This window comes from Eptatretus burgeri, chromosome 9 (assembly GCF_056783735.1).
Source record: "Eptatretus burgeri isolate ZD-2024b chromosome 9, Ebu_testis_v1, whole genome shotgun sequence".
In the NCBI taxonomy this organism is placed as follows: Eukaryota; Metazoa; Chordata; class Myxini; order Myxiniformes; family Myxinidae; genus Eptatretus; species Eptatretus burgeri.
Genome location: NC_140969.1, coordinates 104709425 through 104733696, shown reverse-complemented (window position 1 = coordinate 104733696; position 24272 = coordinate 104709425). Strand labels below are relative to the sequence as shown.

Genomic DNA, 24272 nt, shown 5'->3' with positions numbered 1-24272 from the left:
TTTCTTCATTCATCAGCTCCTCAAAGTACTCCATCCACCTTCTCAACACACTCTCCTCGCTCGTCAGCACATTCCCATTTGCGTCCTTTATCACCCGAACCTGCAGCACATCCTTCCCAGCTCGGTCCCTCTGTCTTGCCAATCGGTATAAATCCTTTTCCCCTTCTTTTGTATCCAACTTCTCATACAGCTCATCATATGCCTTTTCCTTGGCCTTTGCCACCTCTCTTTTTGCTTTTCGACGCCACTCCTTGTACTCCTGCCGACTTTCTTCATCTCTCTGACTATCCCACTTCTTTTTAGCCAACCCCTTCTTCCTTATACTTTCCTGTACTTCCTCATTCCACCACCAAGTCTCCTTATCTTCCTTCCTCTGTCCAGATGTCACACCAAGTACCTTCCTAGCTATCTCCCTCACAACTTCTGCTGTCGTTGCCCAATCATCCCACCCATCTTTACCACCATCCAACGCCTGTCTCACCTCCTCCCTAAATTTCACGCAACAGTCTTCCTCCTTCAGCTTCCACCATCTGGTCCTTGGTTCAGCCCTCACTCTCTTCCTCAACCTCACCTCTAAAGTCATCCTACAGACCACCAATCGATGCTGTCGAGCTACACTCTCCCCTGCCACAACCTTACAGTCACTAATCTCTTTCAGGTTGCATCTCCTACTTAAGATGTAATCCACCTGTGTGCACTTTCCTCCACTCTTGTATGTCACCCTGTGTTCCTCCTTCTTCTTGAAATACGTGTTTACCACTGCCATTTCCATTCTTTTTGCAAACTCTACCACCATTTGCCCTTCCACATTTCTCTTGTTGAGACCGTACCTCCCCATCACCTCCTCATCCTCTTTATTCCCTTCCCCAACATGTCCATTGAAATCTGCTCCAATCACCACTCTTTCATCCTTGGATACACTCTCCACCACTTCATCTAACTCACTCCAGAAATCTTCTTTATATTCCATCTCACACCCCATATGTGGGGCATATGCACTGATGACATTCATCATCACCCCTTCAATTTCCAACTTCACACTCATCACTCGGTCAGACACCCTCCTCACCTCCAATACCCTCTTGACATGATCTTCCTTCAGGATTATCCCGACACCATTTCTCCTCCCATCCACACCATGGTAGAACAGTTTGAAACCACCTCCAATGCTCCTCGCCTTACTCCCCATCCACTTGGTCTCTTGTACACACAGTATGTCCACCTTTCTTCTCTCCATCATATCAGCCAACTCTCGCCCTTTGCCAGTCATCGTCCCAACATTCAGAGTTCCAACTCTCACCTCCACACTTCTACCCTTCCCCCTCTCCCACTGCCTCCGGACTCGCCTTCCCCGTCTCCTTCTCCTCCTTCGCCCAGCAGTAGCACAATTTCCACTGGTACCCTGCTGACCACCGGTACCGGTGGCGGTCGTTGGTAACCCGGGCCTCGACCGATCCGGTATGGAAATTCGTTTTGTTGTCCGCATAATGATTTGGCATAGGTTTTTACGCCGGATGCCCTTCCTGACGCAACCCTGGTCGCCTCTTACGACACACAGGGATATGGTACACCTATTCTAACCGGGGCATACACCGGGCCCAGTACAACTGGTGCTCATTTCGCCGACCTCGGAAGGATGGCAGGCTGAGTCAACCCCCTGGTGTTTTCTACTTGGTTTATATATATTTATATATATATATATATAGATACATATATATATATATATATATATATATATATATATATATACACATTATATATATACACATTATATATATACACATTATATATATATATATATACATATACATACATATATTAATTCAGTGTCCCAACGGGGCTTGAACTCAGGACCTCTTGGGTCCCAAGCCACTGCCCTTACCACTGCGCCAACACCAGGCTTTTTCTCTGAATGTGCTATAATGGGTAAAATATGGCGATTTCTCAAATTTTGGATTTTGGTGAATGCTTATGAATAAAAAAATTGGAAACAGCTGTTTTTGTGTTCACTGTAAACATAGGAAGTGAAAAATTACAAGTTTCCAGATTCTATATGAAAAGTTGACCAAATTACACAATGACATACACTAACTAGTAGCGTTTGAGACCGGTCGCTTTAGATTGTTGGCATTGACACATAATGCCGGATGAGTAACATGAACGATTTGACATATTCATCGTTTCTACATTACCTCCGTCAACAGATTAACAACATGGCAGGATAAAAGTCGTAAATGCTGAGTTTAACAAACGTCCTGAACTCATGGACTGAGTTAAGTGAAGCACGTCGTCTAGGACCCGGCCGTCGGTTTGCCGCCGAACGCTGCTGATTGTGACGTCATCGGTTCCCTCTTTAAAAGTTCTATCTATATTTGATTTTTTAAATCCGCTTTCACCTGCGTAAATACATGGAACACATAATGTGAAGATTTCAGACGTATGAACAGAATATGTTCGGAGAAAAGTGTGTTAGAAGTTCCAGGCTTACGCCCATTATATTATGATTTTACTGTCATCTTTCAGCTAACCTTTATGTTTCCTCTATGAGAACAAGAAACAAATTTAAAAATCATGCTGGGTGGATTGGAGAGAGAACTCGAGGTTGATCATTTTAAAAGGTTCCAGCATTAAATGACATTACCTTTCAGGGTGAATATTTTCTTCACACATGTTCTGGAAGACGAAGAGGTGACGAAGAGCAAATTCGAACTGGAATAAAAACAAAACATTCATAATCTATTAAAAGGTGATTCTTAATGATGAATATATCTTATTGCATTTGGCAGCTTTGCTGCTGGTTAGCCATCATTTTGTTTGGGTCTGACGATGCCGCTGATGCTGTGCCCCAGTACATTGATACTCATTTTGCCGACCTCAGAAGGATGACGGGCTGAGTCAACCCCACCTGGTGTTAATTAAGCGGAAAATGGGGTCCAAGAAACAGAAGATAGATTCAAACTTGAATTAGACAGGCACCTCGAAGCATTGGGGGGTACATGGATATCGGTAGGACAAGCACGTCACCTAGGCATGGATGGGTGATTGTATACATGTAAAGTGATTGTGATGTCTGTGTGAGGATCTCATCAAAAAGTGAATGCGCTGGTTATGTTCATCCGTTCCTTACTCCATAACCCCCATAACCCCCCCCCCCACAAAAAAGGTAAAACCCTGGTAATATCCCTTTTGCATGCCTCCACTATTCTCCTCTCCACTATTCTCCATATCTCTATCTCTATCTCTATCTCTATCTCTATCTCTATCTCTATCTCTATCTCTATCTCTATCTCTATCTCTATCTCTATCTCTATCTCTATCTCTATCTCTATCTCTCTCTCTCTCTCTCTCTCTCTCTCTCTCTCTCTCTCTCTCTCTCTCTCTCTCTCTCTCTCTCTCTCTCTCACCACCAGCACCACCACCACTACTCTCAACCACCTCCAACCCAGTGAAATCAACTTTTTGTTCAATATTTGTATTTGTATCATGGACGATTAAGAAAATGATAGATTAAATGAATGGGATCTGGTGAAAGCACGTGCATGATCGGCCATATCTCATCCTCCTGTGACCAAGGTCCTTATATTACATAGGAGAGGAGAGGATCACAATACCTTTGGCAGGTTCCAGTTAAAGCAGTGATTTTTAAAAGCCACCACCGCAGCCTCATAGCAGGCGTGTTGGCTGAGCAGGCTCTGCCCATTCAGAATTCTTGTCTTCTGTTCTTCTGAGTAAGTTGCTATCTCTGCGATCTTCTTTACCACCTGCTGCATCGACTGCCGGATCTAGAAAAACAAAAGAGGGATTTCCGAGAACCGAAAGTAGTTGTGCGTGCTCACATGGGTTGTACTTTGGATTTAATTTTTTTTTCTTTTTTAACATACGAGCACTGTACAGTATTATGTTAAGAAATTTCCCAGATGCCACAATAGCTTCAAATATCTGTTCCAGATTTTCAGGATTCCAGTTGTAGATTATCCAACACTTCTGAGATCTGGATTAAAGTGTTCTGTTCGGTTGTGTTTAAGTATTCCTGCAGCACAAATTACATGCAATAACTAGAAGGGCACTCGGTTGAGCGCATACCTCTGCCACGTTATGCCTGATCCACGAGAACATATCGGGCCCAATACATTTTTGAGATATCATGCTATACAGTATTATATCGTTTTTGGCCCGATCTCTCAATGTGAACAATCACTTTAAAAAGTAAATAATTCTCGTATCCAGATCCAGATTCGGATCTTCACCAAAATCGAACCAATTCTTCCTTGTGACACACCCAACCTGTCCACCAAGTTCGATCCGAATCTTTTCACAACTTTTTGAGATATTGTGCACACAAACAGATGGACAGAAAGGGGTGAAAACATAACCTCCTTCACCTTCGGTGGTGGAGGAAATAAAAAAGCAAGTATTTTCCTTTTGGTTTCCAGACAGAACACACACGTAATGACCGTTGGGATGTTGTACTGAAGACATGACTCTCAAAACCTTTCATTCGATTCATTCATCCGATCATGTGCAGGACTTGATTGTGAATTTGGATAATTCCTGGGAGCATGGCCATGCTGCTGATGCAGTGTCCCCTGCATTGCAGTCCAAGAATTTGGAATTCCTTCAGGGTGCTGGAGAAAATTTCCAACTCTGCGAATCAAACCACAAGCCTTTATCATCCAGAAACTGTTTTTTTTTTTTAAATGAGACACCCAGATTAATGTTCATCCGAAGGACAATGCACTTTGTGAAGAACACCTTGCTTGTGAAGCACCAATCCGATGGTTTATAGTCCAGCCGGGAATCAAACCCAGACGAGACAACTCAAAGGTAAGAGCGTTAATTCTGCAATTGTGTTTGTGTGATCGTCAATGGCAGACAACTTGAGGCAAGACCTGCCTAGAATGTGGTTTGAAACAAAAACTTTATGACGACGATGACGACATTGATGGACAGTACATTTCTACACACCAGAGAAATTTATTGTGGAGTCAAAACCCAAGATTTGCAGATTACGTTTAATATGTTCATATGATCTGCGTTTGCTCATCAGAGTAGTGCTTCATCGGGTGACACCTCACAACTGCAGCCCCATTGAGACTTCCCTCACTGTTGGATTCTAACACATTATCTCAATGCATTATCAAATATAGTCATTATTATCAAGAGGTAAATTAAAATATTACTAGATTTCTGTAAAAAAAAAAAAACTTTATGAGGGATTACCTCGACAAGTTCATGTAGTTTTTGTCGAATTGTATTGGCCAGGTTCTCATTTTCTTCCTTCTGCAGTTGTCGTTGAAGAATAGCCAAGGGGACATCAGGTGAAGGAATTGCATCTTCAAATGGCTTGGTGGATACAGTTGAAGCTGCTGCTGCTGCTGGGACCTTATTGTTTCCTTGAAATTCAATGACCTTCATCTCACCAATGCTCTAGAAAACAAAGCATAATGTACGAGTCACAATAAATTATAAACTGCTGGGAATTGCATATCCACTTTACGTGGTGAGTACATCGTAGGAATAAATTACACTGTAATCCAACAGCAAAATGTAAGATCATACGAGTTAAAAGACAAACATTTAGCACAAGGAAAAAAACCTATATATATATATATATATATATATATATATATATATATATATATATATATATATACATACCGGGAACTTTGGGAACGAAGGGTTGCCAGTTTTTAGGATATCCCGGTTTTCAGGATAAAAGACCAAGAATCGAAGGATTTCGGACGGTTTTTAACAATAAAACAAATACGTATACACTTTGTTAATTTATAGTTCTACATACACCACGATACTAATTGGTCCGGCACTGCAAACATAGAATATTGAGGGGAAATACAGTCAGCCAACGAGAGGGATGGCACAACAATCACTCTCCGTCACATCACTTCGCAACAGCACCTGAAGGCTCACCCGGCCGTCACTCCACGATGACTGACATAGTCCGAGACGGGCCACAGGATGCTGGGCAGTGTGTTGGTGCATCAAAACCTCCGCTAAACCTAGCACATAATATCTTGTTTATCCCTCACCAGTCATGGTGTCAAAGGATGCACAAGAGAAACTAGTGCTTCTGTGCCGAAGAAACAAAGGAAGGCTATCAAAATGAAGGTGAAATTAGAAGTGCTCGAGTGATCGGAGTAATTAATATTTGCCATCTAAGTGCTTGTACTTCTGCTCTCCCCATGTATATGTATTTAGGTCTTTCTAACCAATGACTGGCCACTCATACATATTGTTGTGGTTACCAAATTCGCAAACCACCATTCAGGTCCCTTAGGTGAGGTATCTCGGTAAGTACATGTGTAGTTAAGCCCAAACCCGTTGTCTAGTGGGAATACATGTCATTTATGCGAGCTGCGACTCTTCAGGATAGCCGTTTTTCTTTTACTATCTTTATTTTGGACCAACCGCCATGATTACAACCACAACCACCGCTTCACCACAACCGCCACGACCTTCACGTCACACCTCGCAACCGTAGCATCGCCACCGTTCTTGCCCCGCTGTGGGTACCGGTGTTGGACTCGTGCAGAGCGCGCGTCGAACAGCGTGTACAAAATCACGGATTTTGTGCTTCAAAAACGGATCAAAAACGACACACGCCCACTTTTTGCCGTCCAATCGGTGAGCGAGGGACGATTTGGCCCCGCCTCCAGAACGATCGATATATGCAAATTTGTGGATCAAAAAGCCTTCACGCCCACTTTTTCTCGGGCCAATGGGGAGCGAGGTGAAAGGTCAAAGGGAGGGGGTCAAAGGCGAAGCTACGGGGGGATAAAAGGACCGTGTTCGTCAGTCAGAGTGTGTGGAAGTCTGGAGCCCGAAGCCTGCAGTAGCTGGAGAAGCTGGAGAGAGTCCAAAGAAGAGTCCAACGGGAGAGTCCAAAGAAGAGTGGAGAAGGGGAGAGTCCAACGAGGAGAGTCCAACGAGGAGAGTCCAAAGAAGAGTCCAGAGTCGGAGAGTCCAGAGGCGGAGAGGCGGCAGCGGCGAAGGCAGACGAGGGGGTGCTCGCGTCGGTGCCGGGAGCTGCACGCCCGAGGGAGGCCGGCAGCGCGACCTGGCCGAGGTGGAGACGCACACCAGGGATAATAAAGATCCTCTATACCCCGAGCATCAGCAACCCCCTCCTGTTTCCCCCCGCGCTGAGATAGTGCGACCAAGGGGGCCCCTTTCCCACCCCCTGCCAGACACTGTCCGCGGAGTTGGGGCGCCATCGCCGCTCCGCGTCTCATCACCAGACGGGTAGGCGCGACCCGGTCTCGGCCTCAGGCCCGCCTCATCCTTGAGGGTATTTCTTTTCCTTGGTTTTGGGTATGTGTTGTCGGCGCCGTCTGTGAAGTAGAATTGTATAAGTGTTGCCGTGTGCTCGGTAGTCGGTATTAGCTCTGCATTGTCTTCGCTTTTATATTTGCTTTTTGTGTAAATGGAATTGTGTTTTTTTTGTGTGCTTTTGGTGGAATTGAATATGTGTGCTTCCCGTGTGCCGCGAATAAATGTGCTTTTGTGTTGAACTGTTTCCCGCTTCGCTTCGTCTTTTTCTCCCATTGAATCCTCATCTTGCTTCACGTAAAGGGTTGGTAGTGGGCTGAATACGCCCGATAATTAATCGAACCGTCGAGGTCGACGATAACACCGCTCGGTTATTCTGATAGTACGGAACGGGTCGCTTAAGTGGCCCGTGTCCGAAGTCGACCTGCGGCGAGGTGCGATCGCCCGGTCTACCCTCCGCGTGGGTACTTAGGTAGGTCGAATTTGGCGAGCAACCCTATCCCACGCGGGGGCTGATTGGCTCGATCGCGGTGAGACCGAAAGGTCCACCCGTGACTGGTTCCCGGCGTTAGTCCGAGAGGGTCACGACTGGATTGTCCGTCCGGTGGGCGACGTGCCGCGATTCGAGTTACGTGGCCGTCAGCACGCCGGCGGGCGCGAAATCCACAACAATATGTTTAGTACTTTCTAGAAGTGTGCATACTGATGTAACTCGAAGCCAAGATTTCCAAAAAAAAATAAAAAAAATCACAAAACCGTCTGTCAATGAAAATCAGGTCAGGTATGGGAGCATGTGCCAGAAAAGCGCGTCGCTGCGTCCACTTTCCGCCGGTACTCCAGGGGCCTCCGTCTGGCCATCCCCCAGGCAGATGCCAGGCCCATCCCCATCTCCTTGAGATGATGGTCAACCTGTTGCAACCATGAGGCACGTGGTCGACCCACTGGCCTCCTCCACTCATGAGACTCCCTCGCTGAGAGAATCTGGTGAGCAGGATCAGAGTCAGGAAAACGAGCCACATGTCCATATAGCCGCAACTGACGCTCACGGACTATGCAGGTAACAAATCTCATCCGAGTCTCTCTCAGCAACCGCTCGTTGGACACAAAATCCGACCAGCGATAGCCAAGGATTCTCCGAAGAGACCTAGTACCAAAGGAATTAAGTCTCCGTCTCAGATCCTTGGTCAGAGTCCAAGTCTCGCACCCATAGAGCAAGACTGGAAGTACCAAGGACCTGAAGACTCGGACTTTCGTCCTCCCGCACAGGTACCGGCAGCGCCACACCCCATGATCCAGTGAATCCATGACTCCCCAGGCCCGACCCAGACGTCTATTGACCTCTGACTCGCAGCCAGCAGAGACATGAATATCACTGCCAAGGTAAGTGAATCTCTCACGACCTCAACATCCTCACCACAAACAGACACAGACAGGACAGCAGCATCCAAGATGTCACCGAAAGCCTGGATCTTAGTTTTGACCCAAGAAACCCGTAATCCCAACGCAGCTCCGACTCCTCATTCAGCACCTCGAGGGCCCCCAAGAGGATGTCACAAAGTCTCCGCAAAGATGACTGCATCATCTGCAAAGTCAAGGTCCGAGATCTTGACATTCCCAAACGATGCACCGCAACTTGATCTCTCCGACATCCTCCCTAGAATCCAGTCCATACAAGTGCTGAAAAGTGTGGGGGCAAGTACACATCCCTGACGAACTCCAGTAACAACTGGAAATAAGTCAGAGATGGTACCACCACACTTCACAGCACTCTCAGTACCAGAGTAGAGTTCAGACATCAGATCGATCAGTTTTGGTGGCACCCCACGAAGACCAAGAATCCTCCAGAGGACATCCTGATTCACTGAATCGAACGCTTTACAGAGATCAACATAGGCTGCAAGCAGACCCTGCCGAAACTCTCGTCTGCGTTCGGTGAGGACACGAAGTGCAAGGATACGGTCAATCGTTGACCTCTTTGGTGTAAAGCCTGACTGCTCTGGACGCTGGTGCTCAAGCAGATGGTGGCGAACCCTATCGAGAATTATCCGAGCAAAGACCTTGCCCGGCACTGAGAGCAGCGTCACCCCTCGGTAGTTGTTGCAGTCTTGGCGATCACCCTTCCCTTTCCAGAGAGGGACAACAAGGCCCCTCTTCCAGTCAGTTGGGATGATGCCTGTGTTCCAGGCAGAGCACAAAACTGCATGCAACGACACGAGTGCAGCATTTCCACCAGCCTTGAGAAGTTCGGCATGGATGCCACAGATCCCTGGAGCTTTGCCCCGTTTCAACTGGTTCACCGCAGCCCGTGTTTCCACAAGCGTAGGTGGACCACAGTTGACGGTCGAGGGTCAGCGACAGGGATTGTAACACCCTTGACGTCCAACTCGACAGTTGGGGGATCAGCCTGGTACAACCGCTCAAAGTAACCGGCCCAGCGGGCCTTCACTTCAGACTCCTCTGTCAAGAGCCTACCACTCTCTGCTCTAACTGCAGTGCTCCGAGGGATGGGCTTGGATGAACGTAATGCGCGAATTCCCCTGTAAGCGGGACGAGAATCACCTGTCCACAGGTGATGCTCTACCCCTCACAGATTCCTCGCACATAGGCCTCCTTGTCCACCCTCAGTGCACGTACAGTTTTACGCCTCAGCTCCCTGAACAGCTCAGCTCTGCCATTCAGCCTGGCCCTGCGACTCTGGTCAATGGTATCCAGTGTCCCTTGAGAGACAAAATTCTTCTTTGCCCTGCGGTGAGCTCCAAGGCATCCACCGGCAACATCAAGGACGGTGGTCTTGAAGGCGCTCCACAACTCTTCAGGACCCCCCAAAGCACCCAGACCCCAAGTGTCCACTCAGCCTGTTCGCAAACTCCTCAGCTACTCTCTCATCCCTGAGCTTGGCAACATCCAGCCTCGGCTGGGATGGTACCATTCTCCAGGATTTAAGGTGCAGCTTTAGAGTTGCTAGAACAAGCCTGTGGTCAGTATTGAGGAACTGAGCACTCCGGTAGACCCTGCAGTTCTGGATCATCCTCCAACGACCGTCAATGAGGACATGGTCAATCTCCTTTGCCACACCGCCAGCGTTGGAATACCAAGTCCAGCGATGAGCTTGTGGGCGCTGAAACCATGAACCAGCCACCCTAAGTCCATGACTTCTTGCAAAGTCAAGGAACTTAGTGCTATTCTGGTTCATAGTTCCTGACCCATGGGGACCAACACACACCTCATAACCGTCCCTATCAGTTCCAGTCGATGCATTGAAATCCCCCAAGACTAGAAGTGTATCTCATCTGGGGCACTGATCAACCACAGACTCGAGAGTGGCGTAGAATGCATCCTTCACGGTGAGATCACTCGCCTCAGTCGGAGCATAAACAGAGACCAGGGAAATGACACCTAAGGAGTGACAAATCCTTAATCTCATAATACGCTCGTTGACCGGTGTTACCTCAATTATCATTGGGGTCAGCTTATTGGACACAGCTACAGCAACTCCTTGGGTATGGTAACCATCAGAGCGACCAGACCAATAGTAGGTGTAACCACCCACCATTAGCTCGCCGCAATCCGGTCTCCGAACCTCAGAGAGAGCTGCAATCCCGATGTCCAAACGCTTGAGCTCAGATGATAACAGAGACAGGTGATCATCCTCTCTTAGGGATAGGACATTCCAGGCACCCACCCGAAGGGACCGCCTCAGGTTAACCCAAGGAGACCGCCGTCTGGTGGAGCGACACCTCAGCACCACTCCGACACACTCTCCCGCAATCTGACCCAGGGATGTTACCCGTGGTTTCCCTCCTATCAAAGATTGGGGGTCCTGAAGGCTTTGCCCCAATCCCGTCATCCGGTGAGCTGCCCTGCGAAGGGAAGCTGCACAGGAGGTACTCCCACGGAGTGGGTTTTCAGATTTTTTTGCGTTTTTGCGTTTTGCGGAATGAAGGGTTTTACGGTGGCCGGAGTGCAAATCCTGCCACCAACCTCCTAATAAGAAGTAACCCAACTGCAGGAGGACGTCCGCAGACACAGTTGGGCACTAGATATGGATGGCCGTTGGCTCACAAGGAGCTCCTCCGCCCTTTGACAGGTTTTGTTTTTAATCCTGCTGGGTGTCCATATCCAAACACCCTCCTCACCAGAAAACCTGGTGGGGGAGACGGTTTAGTCGCCGACAACCCGACCATGGAACAGGTTAGTACAGGTTTACATGGTACCTGTAGCAGGTCACAGATCGAACCTGACCTGACACAAAGATGAAAATGAAATGAAAATATCCAAAAGCAAAAGTCAGGCCGTGGAGTCATGAACACAGAGGGTCGTGAAAGACAATGCCATGTCACGTGATATTGCATGGGCATGATCACTCCCCAAGGGAGTGGGGTTTTCTCAGTTTTATGGTCGTATGATTGGAGAAGTGTCTGTGGGTTTCCGTTGTTTAGGGACGGTGTACAATGGTAAGAAATCATAAACACTTATGGTTCACAGATGGTGTTCAGTGCGAAGTGTTACAGTGCATATTTCAAGTATTGCAAGTTTACCTATGCAGTTGAACCTCTATATGAGGCACCCTGGTTGTAACGAACATTCAGAACAGATTTTAGTCAATGCGTATTCTCTCGACATTCACGATGCACATTGCTGGAAAGCCATGACATAAAGAGTGCTTTGTCCCAGTAAGTTGAACGCAAACACAAGGTTCTACATGTTAGAAAATCATCAGAGCACAGATGTGAATGCTGTTGAAATGAATTCTGAAAAATAGGACCACTGGAGCTGGAGCTTATCTGGGCCCTAGACTAATGTTCTAACTCAAATTTGGTGGCATTCTGACTGGTGGGTGTGGAGAAGAAGATTTTTGAAGGCATTTGCACAATTTTCCCAAAAATTTACAAAGTCCGCCATTTTGACACACTTCCGGTCACGTGATCAGCACGGTCTCCACAATTTAGCATCAGGACCCTGTCCTAATGTTGTAACCCAAATTTGGTTACATTCTAATTGGTGGGTCTGGAGAAGAAGATTTTTGAAGAAATTTACTAAATCGGCCATTTTGACCTACTTAAAGTAAAGTGAGCGGACAAAGGGTGCAGGGAAAAGGGAAGGAAGAGTGGTGGGGAGAGTGAGGTTTACCAGATCTCCAAATTGCATCACGTGACTCGAACCGCTGGTCTTCTCTTTGACAATTGTAAACTGCTGCTGTAGAGTCTCAGATGAAAGATCTTTCTGTAAGGAATATGGCAGCCATGGCGGTGGCCTTTCAAAAACCAAATGTTTAAAAAAAATAAAAATAATTCAGGATGAATAAACTTGATGTATAAATTCATTATTTAAATGTAAATAATTCTTAAAAGGATACAATACAAGGATCATTTTTTTTCAATTATTTTGATGAACTTTTTACATTTCAATAACAAAAGTCACCAAAGATTTTTCAAATCACGGGATCAAGAATGTCCCTGCGGTGGAGATGAACATTAGCAGTTTGGTACCCCAATGTTCACAACTCAAACATCCAAATGGAATTGCATGGAGGACTTGGTAATTGTCCATTTATCCACTGCAAGAATTTTTCTCTTTTTAGCTTTTCCAAGTCCAATTATATTCTCCATAAATGGGGTCGAGTTCTTCTTACAGAGCTGTCATACTTTCTTCACCGAAAAGCTGCCTCGATTATAATACGTGCAGAACATTTCTCCAGTGTCAAATAGGAACCTAATCATCGTCTTTTTCTTCTTCTTTCAAATGCAACACAAATTTGTGGGGTAGCATCATTGGCTGAGGGTGCAGTTTTCCAACTGATGCAGTGCCCTCTACACTGTAGGTCAGGGCAGGGATTTGCAATTTGTTCAGGGTGTGGGCATTAGCTTGTCGACTCCTCGTGAAGGACATCATGGGATATTTAACGTCTACCAACTAATGCTAGCAGACGGGATGCCTGTTTTACATCCATCAGAGGAATGGTGCACACATTGATGAATCACCCTACCTGTGCATCACTGGGATGACAGTTTATAACTTGGTCGGGATTCAGTTCAGAGTCTAGTCCTGCCCGGTGATTCTTTAAATCCTCCATTGTGTTCTTAACATGATGGCTCCAGAGGAGAGTTAAATGACATCTTCTGGGCACTAAGGGTCATCTTTCAGATTGAAACATGTCGTGTTGAAGTGTATTGACATACTCATCATGCTTGTCAATATGGATTGCCAAGGGAACTCTCTTAGTCGAGCATCTACGCCTTTAGCTTCATTGTGTGGAAGGCTCTGCCGGTAATGGCATGAAGTGACAATACCACTGGAATAGGTCTCATAAGAGTTATTGAAGCAATAAAACTACAGTACCAGGATAAGGTGGAGACTCATTACTGTGGATTTGTAAAAGTGTGTTACTTCTTTTCTTGCAGGAAGTCTAAATGATAAAAACCATACCTGGTCACTGTCCTCCATCCAGTTCACACTGTACAAATCTCCAAGGTATGTTCCACGGTCGTAATCGTAGTAACATGCATAGCTCGATTCATATGCATTTGATGCAGTTGTGGAAAATACTGCAAGCAGAGTGGGGAACACACATCTATGGTTTAATGTAACAATGACAAGTGGTTGAAATTCCATCATCTATATATAACTCCATTTAATGCCATTTCAGCATCATCGATGTAGTTGTTTCAGCAATAAAATTACAGCAACACGGTATTAAAAAAAAAAAAAACACATCAATGATTTGGACAGTGGGGTTGTGAGTCAGCTTTCCATTTTTATAGATGATGTGAAGCTCTGAGATACCAGAGAGACAGCTGATCAAATTCAGGAAAGTCCTGATACTTTCGCAGATTGGGAAAAAGATTGATTGAATTAAGGTGGTGTATAAGGATTGTGGACCACGTCCCCCCCTCCCTTTCATCGCACTGTGCTCTACTTTTGGTGTTTCCCCACTTTCCATTTTAGTCCATTCTATTCAACTCCAGCTCTTCCATGAGTCTCGTCCGTGTAAAAAAAAAAAAAAAAATTGGCCAAATGGCCTCCTCCTGCATCCAAGTTCCTTGTGCATCCTTGTATAATGGAAAAACAAGAATACTGGGTAGTACATGGTAGCTCTGTCTTCACAAGTCACGTGTATTCAATTATCATCCTGACGTTTTTTGAAAGAAATGGAGGATAATGTAATCGGGTCCATCTGTCCGTCTGTCCGTCATGATATCTCCTCCTCAATGGTTGGGCAGAAATTCACCAACATTGGTAGTTATGATCACTGCATGACATGAAGGTTTAAGAGCAGTGTGATTGTTGGCTCGGCCTGTGGCGGGGTCAAAAGGTCAAATATCGAAAAATACAATTACGGGCTGATTAAAAAAAAAAAAAACATTTGTTATATGAAACTTTCTATACGCAATCAGCATTTGGGGACGCATGAAATATGCAACGATTTTTTGGGATTTGACCTCCGGTTCATGTCCCAGGGGGTGGGGTCATGGGGGTCTAAATGCAGGAAAAAAATTTAACTCAAAAAAACTTTTTTTATACATGGCCTAGGCTCATGGACGAGCGAGGACACAGAACAGACCAGGACAACATAGCAAAAGGAACGATAGGTGAAAGGGGAAATGCCAAAAGCAGGACAGAAGGAGAAGGGAAACGGAAACGGACAAATAAGGGATGCAGGTAACGATGAGGATGAGGGGAGAATGCACAAGGGGTGGACAAAATGGATACATAAGCAAAATTTTGGGAGGGGTGGGGGGTGGCTTAAGCTTAACGGGTGCAGAAAAGATAGGTCATGGCTTTGGATGGGGTGAACAGTTGTCTTGATGACCAGGAGGGAAGAATGAGATTGAAGAGAGCAGAGGGTGCAACATCAAGAGAGAGAAAGACCACCGACCTGTTGGCGATGGCTAAGTGATAGGCACACAGACTGAGCTTCATTGCAAGAGATTCCAATGATATTGAAAATGTATTGGATCATTCCTGGTGGAACTTTTTGCCATTTTCCACTTTGCTTTGGTGTGAAGTGTGGGGATTTGCGACGGCGCGGCATAGACTTCACTCCAGTTTTTTTCATATTTTGGTTCTTGGAAGTTCCTTCCCTTGTCACTTTTATCTTGTGCCACTCTACAGGGCTTGTAACTATATATTCTCCAAGTGTGTGTGTGTGTGTGTGTGTGTGTGTGTGTGTGTGTGTGTGTGTGTGTGTGTGTGTGTGTGTTAGTTGCTGTGAAAAATGTGAAGTATGCCTTTCAATAGGCAGTTGCACATACCATTGACGTTAGGTGGTAAATTGACCATCATAGACCCCGATTCACATGCTTCAATGTAAATGACCATCTGAATCATCGAGAGCAAGTTTAAAACGATCACTTCCCAAAGAACAAAAATTAAATAAATAAAAATATATAGCTTTTGTTGATCAAAGAAAGACGAGCATTTACCTTTTTGTACTGGTTTTGTTGATACATTTGTGTAATCGTTTTATCGAGGTCCTGGACATATAACTGAAAGAGAGAAGTAGTTGAAAAAAAAACCCACACTTTTTAGTAACATTAAATTCTAAAATAAATGCGATACTTTGTTAATGTTGAGAGTTGTCTTCCTGCTGCTATAGAGCATCAGGCCTGAAGCAGAGCTCTCCACCCTTTCCTACCTTCGGCTAGATCATGTGCGTATTACATGTTAAGTCAGCCTTTCATTAGAACCTTCCCCACCATTTGCTTCCAACTTGCGCTTGGTCTACCCACTGGCCTTCTACTGTTCATCCGGCTGTGGTTCCCTTCCTCACCCATTATTTTACTCCTTCAAAACCATGTCAATCTGTATTTTCCTCACTGGAATTTGTTTACGTCTTTCCCTGTTATCTTCATGTCACACACAAAAAACAAACATCCCGTTTTATGTTTAGCATGTTTCTCAACAAGTACATTTCAAAAGGAATCTAAATTTTTCTCCTTTGTATTTTTTAAGGGTCCTTGTGGATATATATATATATATATATATATATATATATATATATATATATATATATATATATATATATATATATGCATGTTAGAGTTTGTTATTCCATGGCAACAATGAAATGAACAACACGTGGGTTCAGGGAGAAGTGGAAAGGTGCAAAATGTGACGAATAACAACATAAAGCAACAATTTGAATCGAGATCGGCATCATTATCATCCATGTTTCAGAACATGTTAGAAATACTGTTGATAATATTTACCTTTTTTCATTTTACTTGGCTAGTTTTAATCATATCGATCAATTATATATCAGTTGTTCACGATTATTTCAAAATTGATTATAACGTCCCACTGAAAAAAAAAAAAAACTTGTTGTCATGGTGGGAGGAACACTGCCAGAGAGACGTGCGGCTGTTTGGATGTGAGTATGGCGAAACAATGCTGAACCATCAGGTTTTGAATGTGGAATCTGGCTCACTGACTCGGGGAGGATTCACATGTGCGTGTTCTTCGTTTATATTAATGATTTAAGGCTAATGGTGGATCTTGTGGATAAATCACAAATACTTATTTCATCGACTCTGATCTTGCCTCGGCTGAATTATTGTGAACTTGCTTTGGAAAATTCCTTAAATTTGCAGAGATAACATTTTATTGATTGAAAAAAAAGAGATGAGATTTATTTGTGATGGAGGTTATCGATTTCAAACAAACTCTATTTCACGAAAACAATATTTTAAAGATAAATTAATTATACTTATTTAATTTGGGAACCCTTATATTCTAGCAAAATAGAAAAGAATTACTCACTAGCTTTGTGCAATTATTTACTAATAATTATGAAGTCCATGGTTAGTCGACAAGACATACCAGTGTGTTCCACCAAACACGAGTAAGAACAAATTCTGCAAAGAAAACTAGAAAGTATCCCAAAATGAAAGCCCGTAAGCATCTGCATCTGTTTTGTACTGAAACTAAACTTGACAAAAATGACAGTTATAATAAAAATTGTACATATTATTCATTTGTGTTCTCCATATTCTCATAATAAAGCTTTGCTGAAGATTTGATGACAAAAGGTCAATTGGTAAAAATGTTATGGCCTGGACAAACACACTGAAGCTAAATGGTAAATAAAGAAACACGGAAGAGATTAAAAAAAAAAAACGGGGTGTCTTGTGCTGGAAACATTGCATTGGGGTTAATAAGGCATATTTATATTTACTATAGCTTTGCCCTTTTACATTTCGACCCAATTTGGAATGCTTTTCTCCATATTCTCAAAATAAGTTCTATTCTCCATATTCTCCATATCCATATTCTCATAACAGAAAAAGTTATGGCCTGGACGGACGCGCGCACGCACGCACGCACGCACGCACGCACGCACGCACGCACACACACACACACACACACACACACACACACACACACACACACACACACACACACACACACACACACACACACACACACACAGTATGGGGGGATGGACTAACTATAATATTTACAGGACCCCAATTTTGGAATTCATTCGATTTGAATCTTTAGTCAAATTCCGGCTTCCATAAATTTTAACATAAGTCGAAATTATTATTACTGAATAGGTAGAGAATGGACTCATAAATATTTTATTCTGTTTATGAACGTTTGAACCTTGTTAAATTCAAGATAATGATGTAATTTGTCAGTATTTTCTGGACTAGATCCTCTCCCACTCCTCACCCTCAACCACCAATTTCTCCTCTTCTTCTCTTTTCTATATTCTCCCTTACTCTACATTCCAACGCTATCTTTACAGTTATGTATATTATGCAAATAAAGGGGTCTAAATACGTCCAGCCAAGCTTTTTATAAAGACTACTCCACACTCATTCATATTATTGCATACATTACTCATTTGTCATTGTACCAATTCGTTTACCTTGGGATTTTTGTGAACTGTTTGGTTCTCCTTGAGAATGGTTGCAATAAGTTTTTTTTGAATGGTGGAAGAAATAAACTTGAACTTGAGTCTCGTCACAATGAATAAACATTTTTCATGGACGGGTCATTGACTGGGACTGCAGATTTTCAACCCTCCAAATAAATTAACAAAACAAGAATAAGAGCAATCGGAGATTGCAGACCCTCGCCAGGACTTGTTCTGTGTGGTGTATTTTGTGTGGCATTTGTGTACTGGAGTGTTGTGTAATTAAGAGACATAACTAGAACTGTCACTTTATAACTGCTGGCAGTGATAACTGGGTACCAAGACGTCCCGCTTTGATGCAACCCCACTTTGATTGGACACCTGACCCTTACCTATGACGTTTTTAATTATTATTGAATTGAATTTAGAATGGGATTAAAATAAATTAAATTCAAATCAAATGGAAGACCAAATAAGTACAGTCCTGCATTGGAGTAATCAGAAGGAACCCAAACAATCAAAGAACAAAGATGAAGTCATCAGGAGGAACCTGGAGAGGATTCACATTTCAGCAGCTCTGCCCTCAAAACCCATCCAGGCACAGCCAATTGAGCCTTATTCAAAATAAAAATAAAAACCCATATCAAAAAATTTAATAATTCTGGCTGCCAGATCACGTGCCCGATCAGGTTGAAATTTAAAACGTGTATTCCCCATCACTCCCAAATCAAAATAGTGAGGTTTCACCTTGATTGATTAAGCGGTTCAAGAGAAAACATTATTGAATATTTTTCTTAAATCCAATATGGCTGCCAAACCATGTGACATATCAATTATTCCTGAACAACGTTGTACATGTTTACCTTGGGGAACATTCATGTGAAATTTCCCCTCGATCTGTCCAGCTGTTCTGGAGAAGAACATTTTTATATGCTTTGGGGTAAATCCAATATGGCTGCCAAACCATGTGATGTATGACATCATGTGTGTGAACCTTTCGTTCCTCATGGATAGACTGTCATATGTGTAAAGTTTTGCCTCAATCTGTTCAGCTATTTCAGAGAAGATTTTTGAAGGTTAAAAAAACCAAAAACAATATGGCTGCCGAATAACATGACTGATGATGTCATTAAAAAAATTGTTGACCATTTTATCCCTTGATGACACTCAATTTTCATACTGACCACATGTAGTGTTCTACATATGCAATTATGATGTCATAATGAAGGCACCTATGATGTCATTAAAAAAGAGACATTCCCAAGAGTACTTGCCGTGTACCAAGTATCAATTTTTTCTTTGGTGCGGTTTCAGAGATGGAGGTCCAAAGTTTTTTTTTCTGTTTTTCCAGCATGGCTGCCAATATGACATTATAATTATCATTTGAACATTCTACATGAGTAGCTTTACCAATGGGGAAAATGTAATCGCAATCTGACAAACGGTTGCGGAGAAAAACAGGAAAGTTCTGTGCGGACGAACAAACGGACTCAAATGCAATACCCTCTCCTTCGGCGGGGGTAATAAAGGGGCTTCCCATTGCTTACTGGGTACATGCGAGTCTTAAGAGAATATATATATATATAAATATATATATATATATATATACATATTTTGTAAATTTCATGTTGTAAAGTTCAACAGCAGTCGACGCATTTCGCCATTTAAAGCAAGTTTGATAAACTCGAAGTAAGAGAGTTTTACTTTATTTCTCCAAGTGCGCTGAACAGATTATTATTTTTTTTTTTTTACAATTTTTCTTCTTTAAAGATTGTTCTATATTAGCGGTGTTTTTATTTTTTTATTTTTTTAACAAAGAGTGTTGGTTCGTTAAAATGGGATTGTCCAAACATCCCATTCATTACAATGGAATCTGTGATAACCAGTGTTCCTCAAGATGGGCCGAGTGTACGCTATTTGAACCTTAGATGCTGATATCATAAAGTAGGTGTGCAGATGGGAATGCAATCTATATATTTATATTATGCTGTTGAACCATATACTGGTTTAAACCAACCTGTTCGTGCAGTTTGGAAAACCAACTCATTACATGACACTTACATCTTCGACTACTACTACTATATATATATATATATATATATATATATATATATATATATATATATATATATATATATATATATATATATATATATATATATATATATATATATATATATATATTTTTTTTTTTTTAATCATCTTTTGTGTTTTTTAATCCTTCATTGTAAATACCTTTTTGTAAATGTATTTGTAAACAGTTCAAAAACAATTTGTGTTTTTAGTGTTGCTCCCTCCTTATCTGTCGTGGTCGTGCTTTTCTCTTTAAAATCCAACCATGGACTTGCAGAGATGAGAAAGCCAAGTGACGTGAAAACAGGAAACTTGTGTCTGCATAAGCTTTCCTGTACCCTGAGCACAAGCCTCTAAACTCGAAATCCTTTCCAACAGAAGGACCACTATTACAACTACTACTACTACATGATGTTTATCTGGAAGTCTGAGAGAATTACCTCACTATTCGGAAAGGCCAGCAAACCAGGAGCACCGTGGTCAGTGAAATATACAAACACGTGGTCATCTGGGCCACTGGAGGGAAAAGGCAGAACATAAATATTGGATCAATTAATTTCAGGGATCCATCTTTACTACAACACTAAAAATGGGACAACTATTTAAAAAAAAAATTTAACTTTCTTTACAAATAACAAGTTACATATCGAGAGTTCAAATCATATTATAATTGGATATTGATTTTAAGTTTCACAGCCATGAGCGTGAAGACAGTCTAAAATAATGTTTTTTTTTAATTAACTTGAGTTATCTCCTTCCTCCTCATGCTGAACGAAGAGGAGAACCAAATATTATATTTCAGAAACATCAGAACTCTACCTGTGAATAACTTTTCCATTTCCTTTTCCACGAACTGCCTCTGCATCTCCACGCAACACAGCAAGGAAGTTTTCTGGAGTCACGTCCTACAACACATGATTAATAACTCATTATTTCTGAATGACATTATCCATTGACAAACGAGTGGGCCATAAATCATGCACAATCCAAGGTGTGCACACATGGTTCCTTACACAGACACAGGTGTACATGCACGATATAGTCCTCTGAGATAGAATTGTGAGGAGGCATAGATCTGGGGAAGGGTATAAAACAATTTCTAGAGTGTTGAAAGTTCCCAATGGCACAGTAATTCCCATCATTAGGAAATGGAGAGAATATGGAACTACGCAGACTCTTCCTGCAGCTGACCGTCCAACCAAACTGTGCAACTGGGCAAGAAAGACCTCGGTCAGGGAGGTGACCAAGAGCCCAAGTCACCCAAGAGGTGACCAAGACCAAGTTTGAAAAAAAACTCCAGAGTTCCTTGGCTGAGATGGGAGAACCTGCCGGAAGGACAACAATCTCTGCAGCACTTCACACATCTAGGCTTTATGGGAGAGTTGCCAGACGGACGCCACTCCTGAGAAAAAGGCACATGACAGCACGCCTGGAGTTTGCAAAAATGCACGTGAAAGACTCTGAGAGCACGAGGCAAAAGATTCTGTGGTCTGATGAGACAAAAATTGAAATCTTTGGCCTGAATGTAAAGCACGACATCTGGCAGAAACCAAGCACGGCTCATTACCAAATCTAACACCATCCTGACCATGAAGCATGGTGGTGACAGCATCATGCTACACGGATGCTTTTCAGCAACAGGGATTGGGAGACTTGTCAGGATAGAAGGGAAAATGGATGGAGCAAAATATACAAAAATCCTAGAGGAAAACCTGCTGCCCTCTGCAAGAAAGCTGGAATTGGGACGGAAGTTCAGCTTTCAGTACGACAACGATCCGAAGCACACAGCCAAAGCTACGTTGGAGTGGTTAAGGAACAGAAAGATAAATGTCCTTGAGTGGCCCAATCAGAGCCCCAACTTAAATACAATCAAAAATCAGTGGCATCGCTTGACGATTGCTGTCCATCAGCACTCCCCACGCAACTTGACTGATCTTGAACAGTTTTGTTCAGAAGAATGAGCAAATATTGTCTGATCAAGTTGTTATGTGCAAAGTTGGTAGAGAGACCTGTCCCAACAGACTCACAGCTGTAATTGCTGTCAAAGGTGCTTCCACCAAGTATTAACTCGGGGGGGGGGGGGGAGGGGGGTGGACACTGATCCAACAAAGATATGATAGTTTTTTATTTTAAAATTAATTTTCTGAAATGTGCAGAATTTGTTTTTCACTTGGATGTTGTGTAAATAAAGGTGGAAAAAGTCTGATTTGCAATTAAGTTCCAAGCTATAAGGCAACAGAAGGTAAAAATTTTGAAAAGGGGGTGTAGACTTTCTGTAGGTACTGTTTGTCCAAAGAGAAGGCCCTGATCACACATCAGAGATTCAGAATCCCCATCCATTGATGGAGAGGAGAAACAGCATATTCAGGATGGAGTTACCGGGTCTAATATCAGGACGTTTGAGAAAAGGAATTATTTGATGTGAACTGCGATGATGGATTTCATGACTTTGCTTCTAATTGTAATTGAATGAAAACATGTGAAGTTAAGAGGACATGTTTTAGTGCCATTCTGTGTAATGGAGTGATTCTGCCTGAGTTTAAAAGCAGACGGAGCATGGCATATGTCAAATGATCAAGTGAGTGAAGCAGAAAGAGGTTGAACAAGAGCAGCACCTGAACAGGTTAATTGGACTCGTGTGCCAATGCCATCAAGGTCTGTTGCAGAATCGGAGTCAAGGGTTGCCAGAAACTTCTCCACCTCACCAGGTGAGAAAGACAGTGCTCAGGGGCAGTTGGGTATAAGAATGTAATTCAGGTACAGGGAGCGAGGGGTTGGGTATGTGAAATTTGGGAGAGGCATTGGGCTTTCTCGCGAGCAGAGTTGACTGTGATGCCATTTGAAGTGAAGGAAGGGATGGGGCACATGATAGACAGACCTGATTTTCCAAGGCACCGCCCCAAGTCGTAGAGGAACAAGACAAGTTCAAGAGTTCACTTAATTCTTAAACAGCAGAATTATTTGCTCACAATCACAGTTTTACTTACATTACCCACGTAGTCTTTCAGGACACCATTGTACACGTCGGGACCATTTGGTTTGTTGATTAAAATTCCAGGTGTTGGGTTACTGCGCATCAGGAACAAAGACACAACAAGAGGTGTTATTCTGCTGGGCCACATCCGTCCTTTGTGACACTTGTTTTTCATAGTTCGACAAAATCCTGTAAAATTAGCAAATTTACTGTTCCGGGTCTGTCTCATCTAATGGTTGTCATTTGTTACTTTTACGGCTTGTATTGTGAATCGGTTCCCGTGTAATCTTGCCCACAGTTACTTTGTCATGCTTTATTAATTTCTCGTGTGTGCTTGAGAGGCCTCGGCACATTTGTAAGTTTTTAGTCAAACACATTCTCAGTCCTCTGTTTTTTTTTTTTTCTCCATCTTTGCTTTATCCCCAAAAGCTCATCTTTATCATCAATCAGCCTATTTCAACTCAAAAGTTGGAGAAACATAATATTTTAAACAAAAAAACAAACAAACTAAAATTTAACAAAAATGCCCTACAAGTTCCCCATTCAGTCATCCTTCCCTCAGTCTTCATCATCCTTCTCCCTTTTAATACTTTAAAAAAAAAAAACTTTTCTTCCAACTTTTTCCAAATGACATCATAAAGTTGCATCTCACTTTACAGTTGTCACTGTTTGTTTTTTAAACCATCTGTTGTCTGGATTGGCTCCCTCTGATCCCTTTCTCAACCCACTGTATCTACCCAACAACTCCGGGATGTACACGTTCTTCCAGTAACCTCCTCCTAGTTAAACTTCCAAAATTCAGGCCGACTGCACACCTCAACTCTGTTCCTCACTTCTTCCGCATGTGGAAATGCCATCCAAGGGTTCTGCTGTCCTATTCTCTCCTCCAGAGTTTCAAGGAGGCAACACATCTCCATCTCATGTCATCCCCCATCCTTATTCCCAATCTTCATTACCCCACTAACCCTTTCCAACGCAACCCTTTTATTTGTAAGTTGCAGCATTTCCTCACTTAACATCGCCCTACTCACATTCTTTTCTACGACCATTTAACCATACCTAACCCAACGCTCTTTC

The 24272-nt window shown here is 43.0% G+C and overlaps 1 protein-coding gene and 1 long non-coding RNA gene across 2 annotated transcripts in view; one reads left to right on the top strand and one right to left on the bottom strand.

Moving 5' to 3' along the window:
• The window catches only part of LOC147020823 (legumain-like), a 36812-nt gene that overhangs the window by 4300 nt on the left and 8240 nt on the right, over window positions 1-24272 (bottom strand). The window contains exons 4-13 of the mRNA XM_085896462.1: window positions 23209-23290; window positions 21041-21126; window positions 20662-20737; window positions 15711-15773; window positions 15540-15606; window positions 13714-13832; window positions 12418-12510; window positions 5221-5427; window positions 3612-3782; window positions 2642-2709 (exon numbers count right to left, since the gene is read on the bottom strand). Of these exons, the coding sequence (XP_085752588.1) occupies window positions 2642-2709; window positions 3612-3782; window positions 5221-5427; window positions 12418-12510; window positions 13714-13832; window positions 15540-15606; window positions 15711-15773; window positions 20662-20737; window positions 21041-21126; window positions 23209-23290 (1032 nt within the window). The remainder of the gene's footprint in view (window positions 1-2641; window positions 2710-3611; window positions 3783-5220; window positions 5428-12417; window positions 12511-13713; window positions 13833-15539; window positions 15607-15710; window positions 15774-20661; window positions 20738-21040; window positions 21127-23208; window positions 23291-24272) is intronic.
• On the top strand, window positions 6381-7529 carry LOC147020824 (uncharacterized). Its single transcript, XR_015062121.1, has 2 exons — window positions 6381-6813; window positions 6899-7529. It is a non-coding gene; the product is annotated as an uncharacterized LOC147020824 (long non-coding RNA).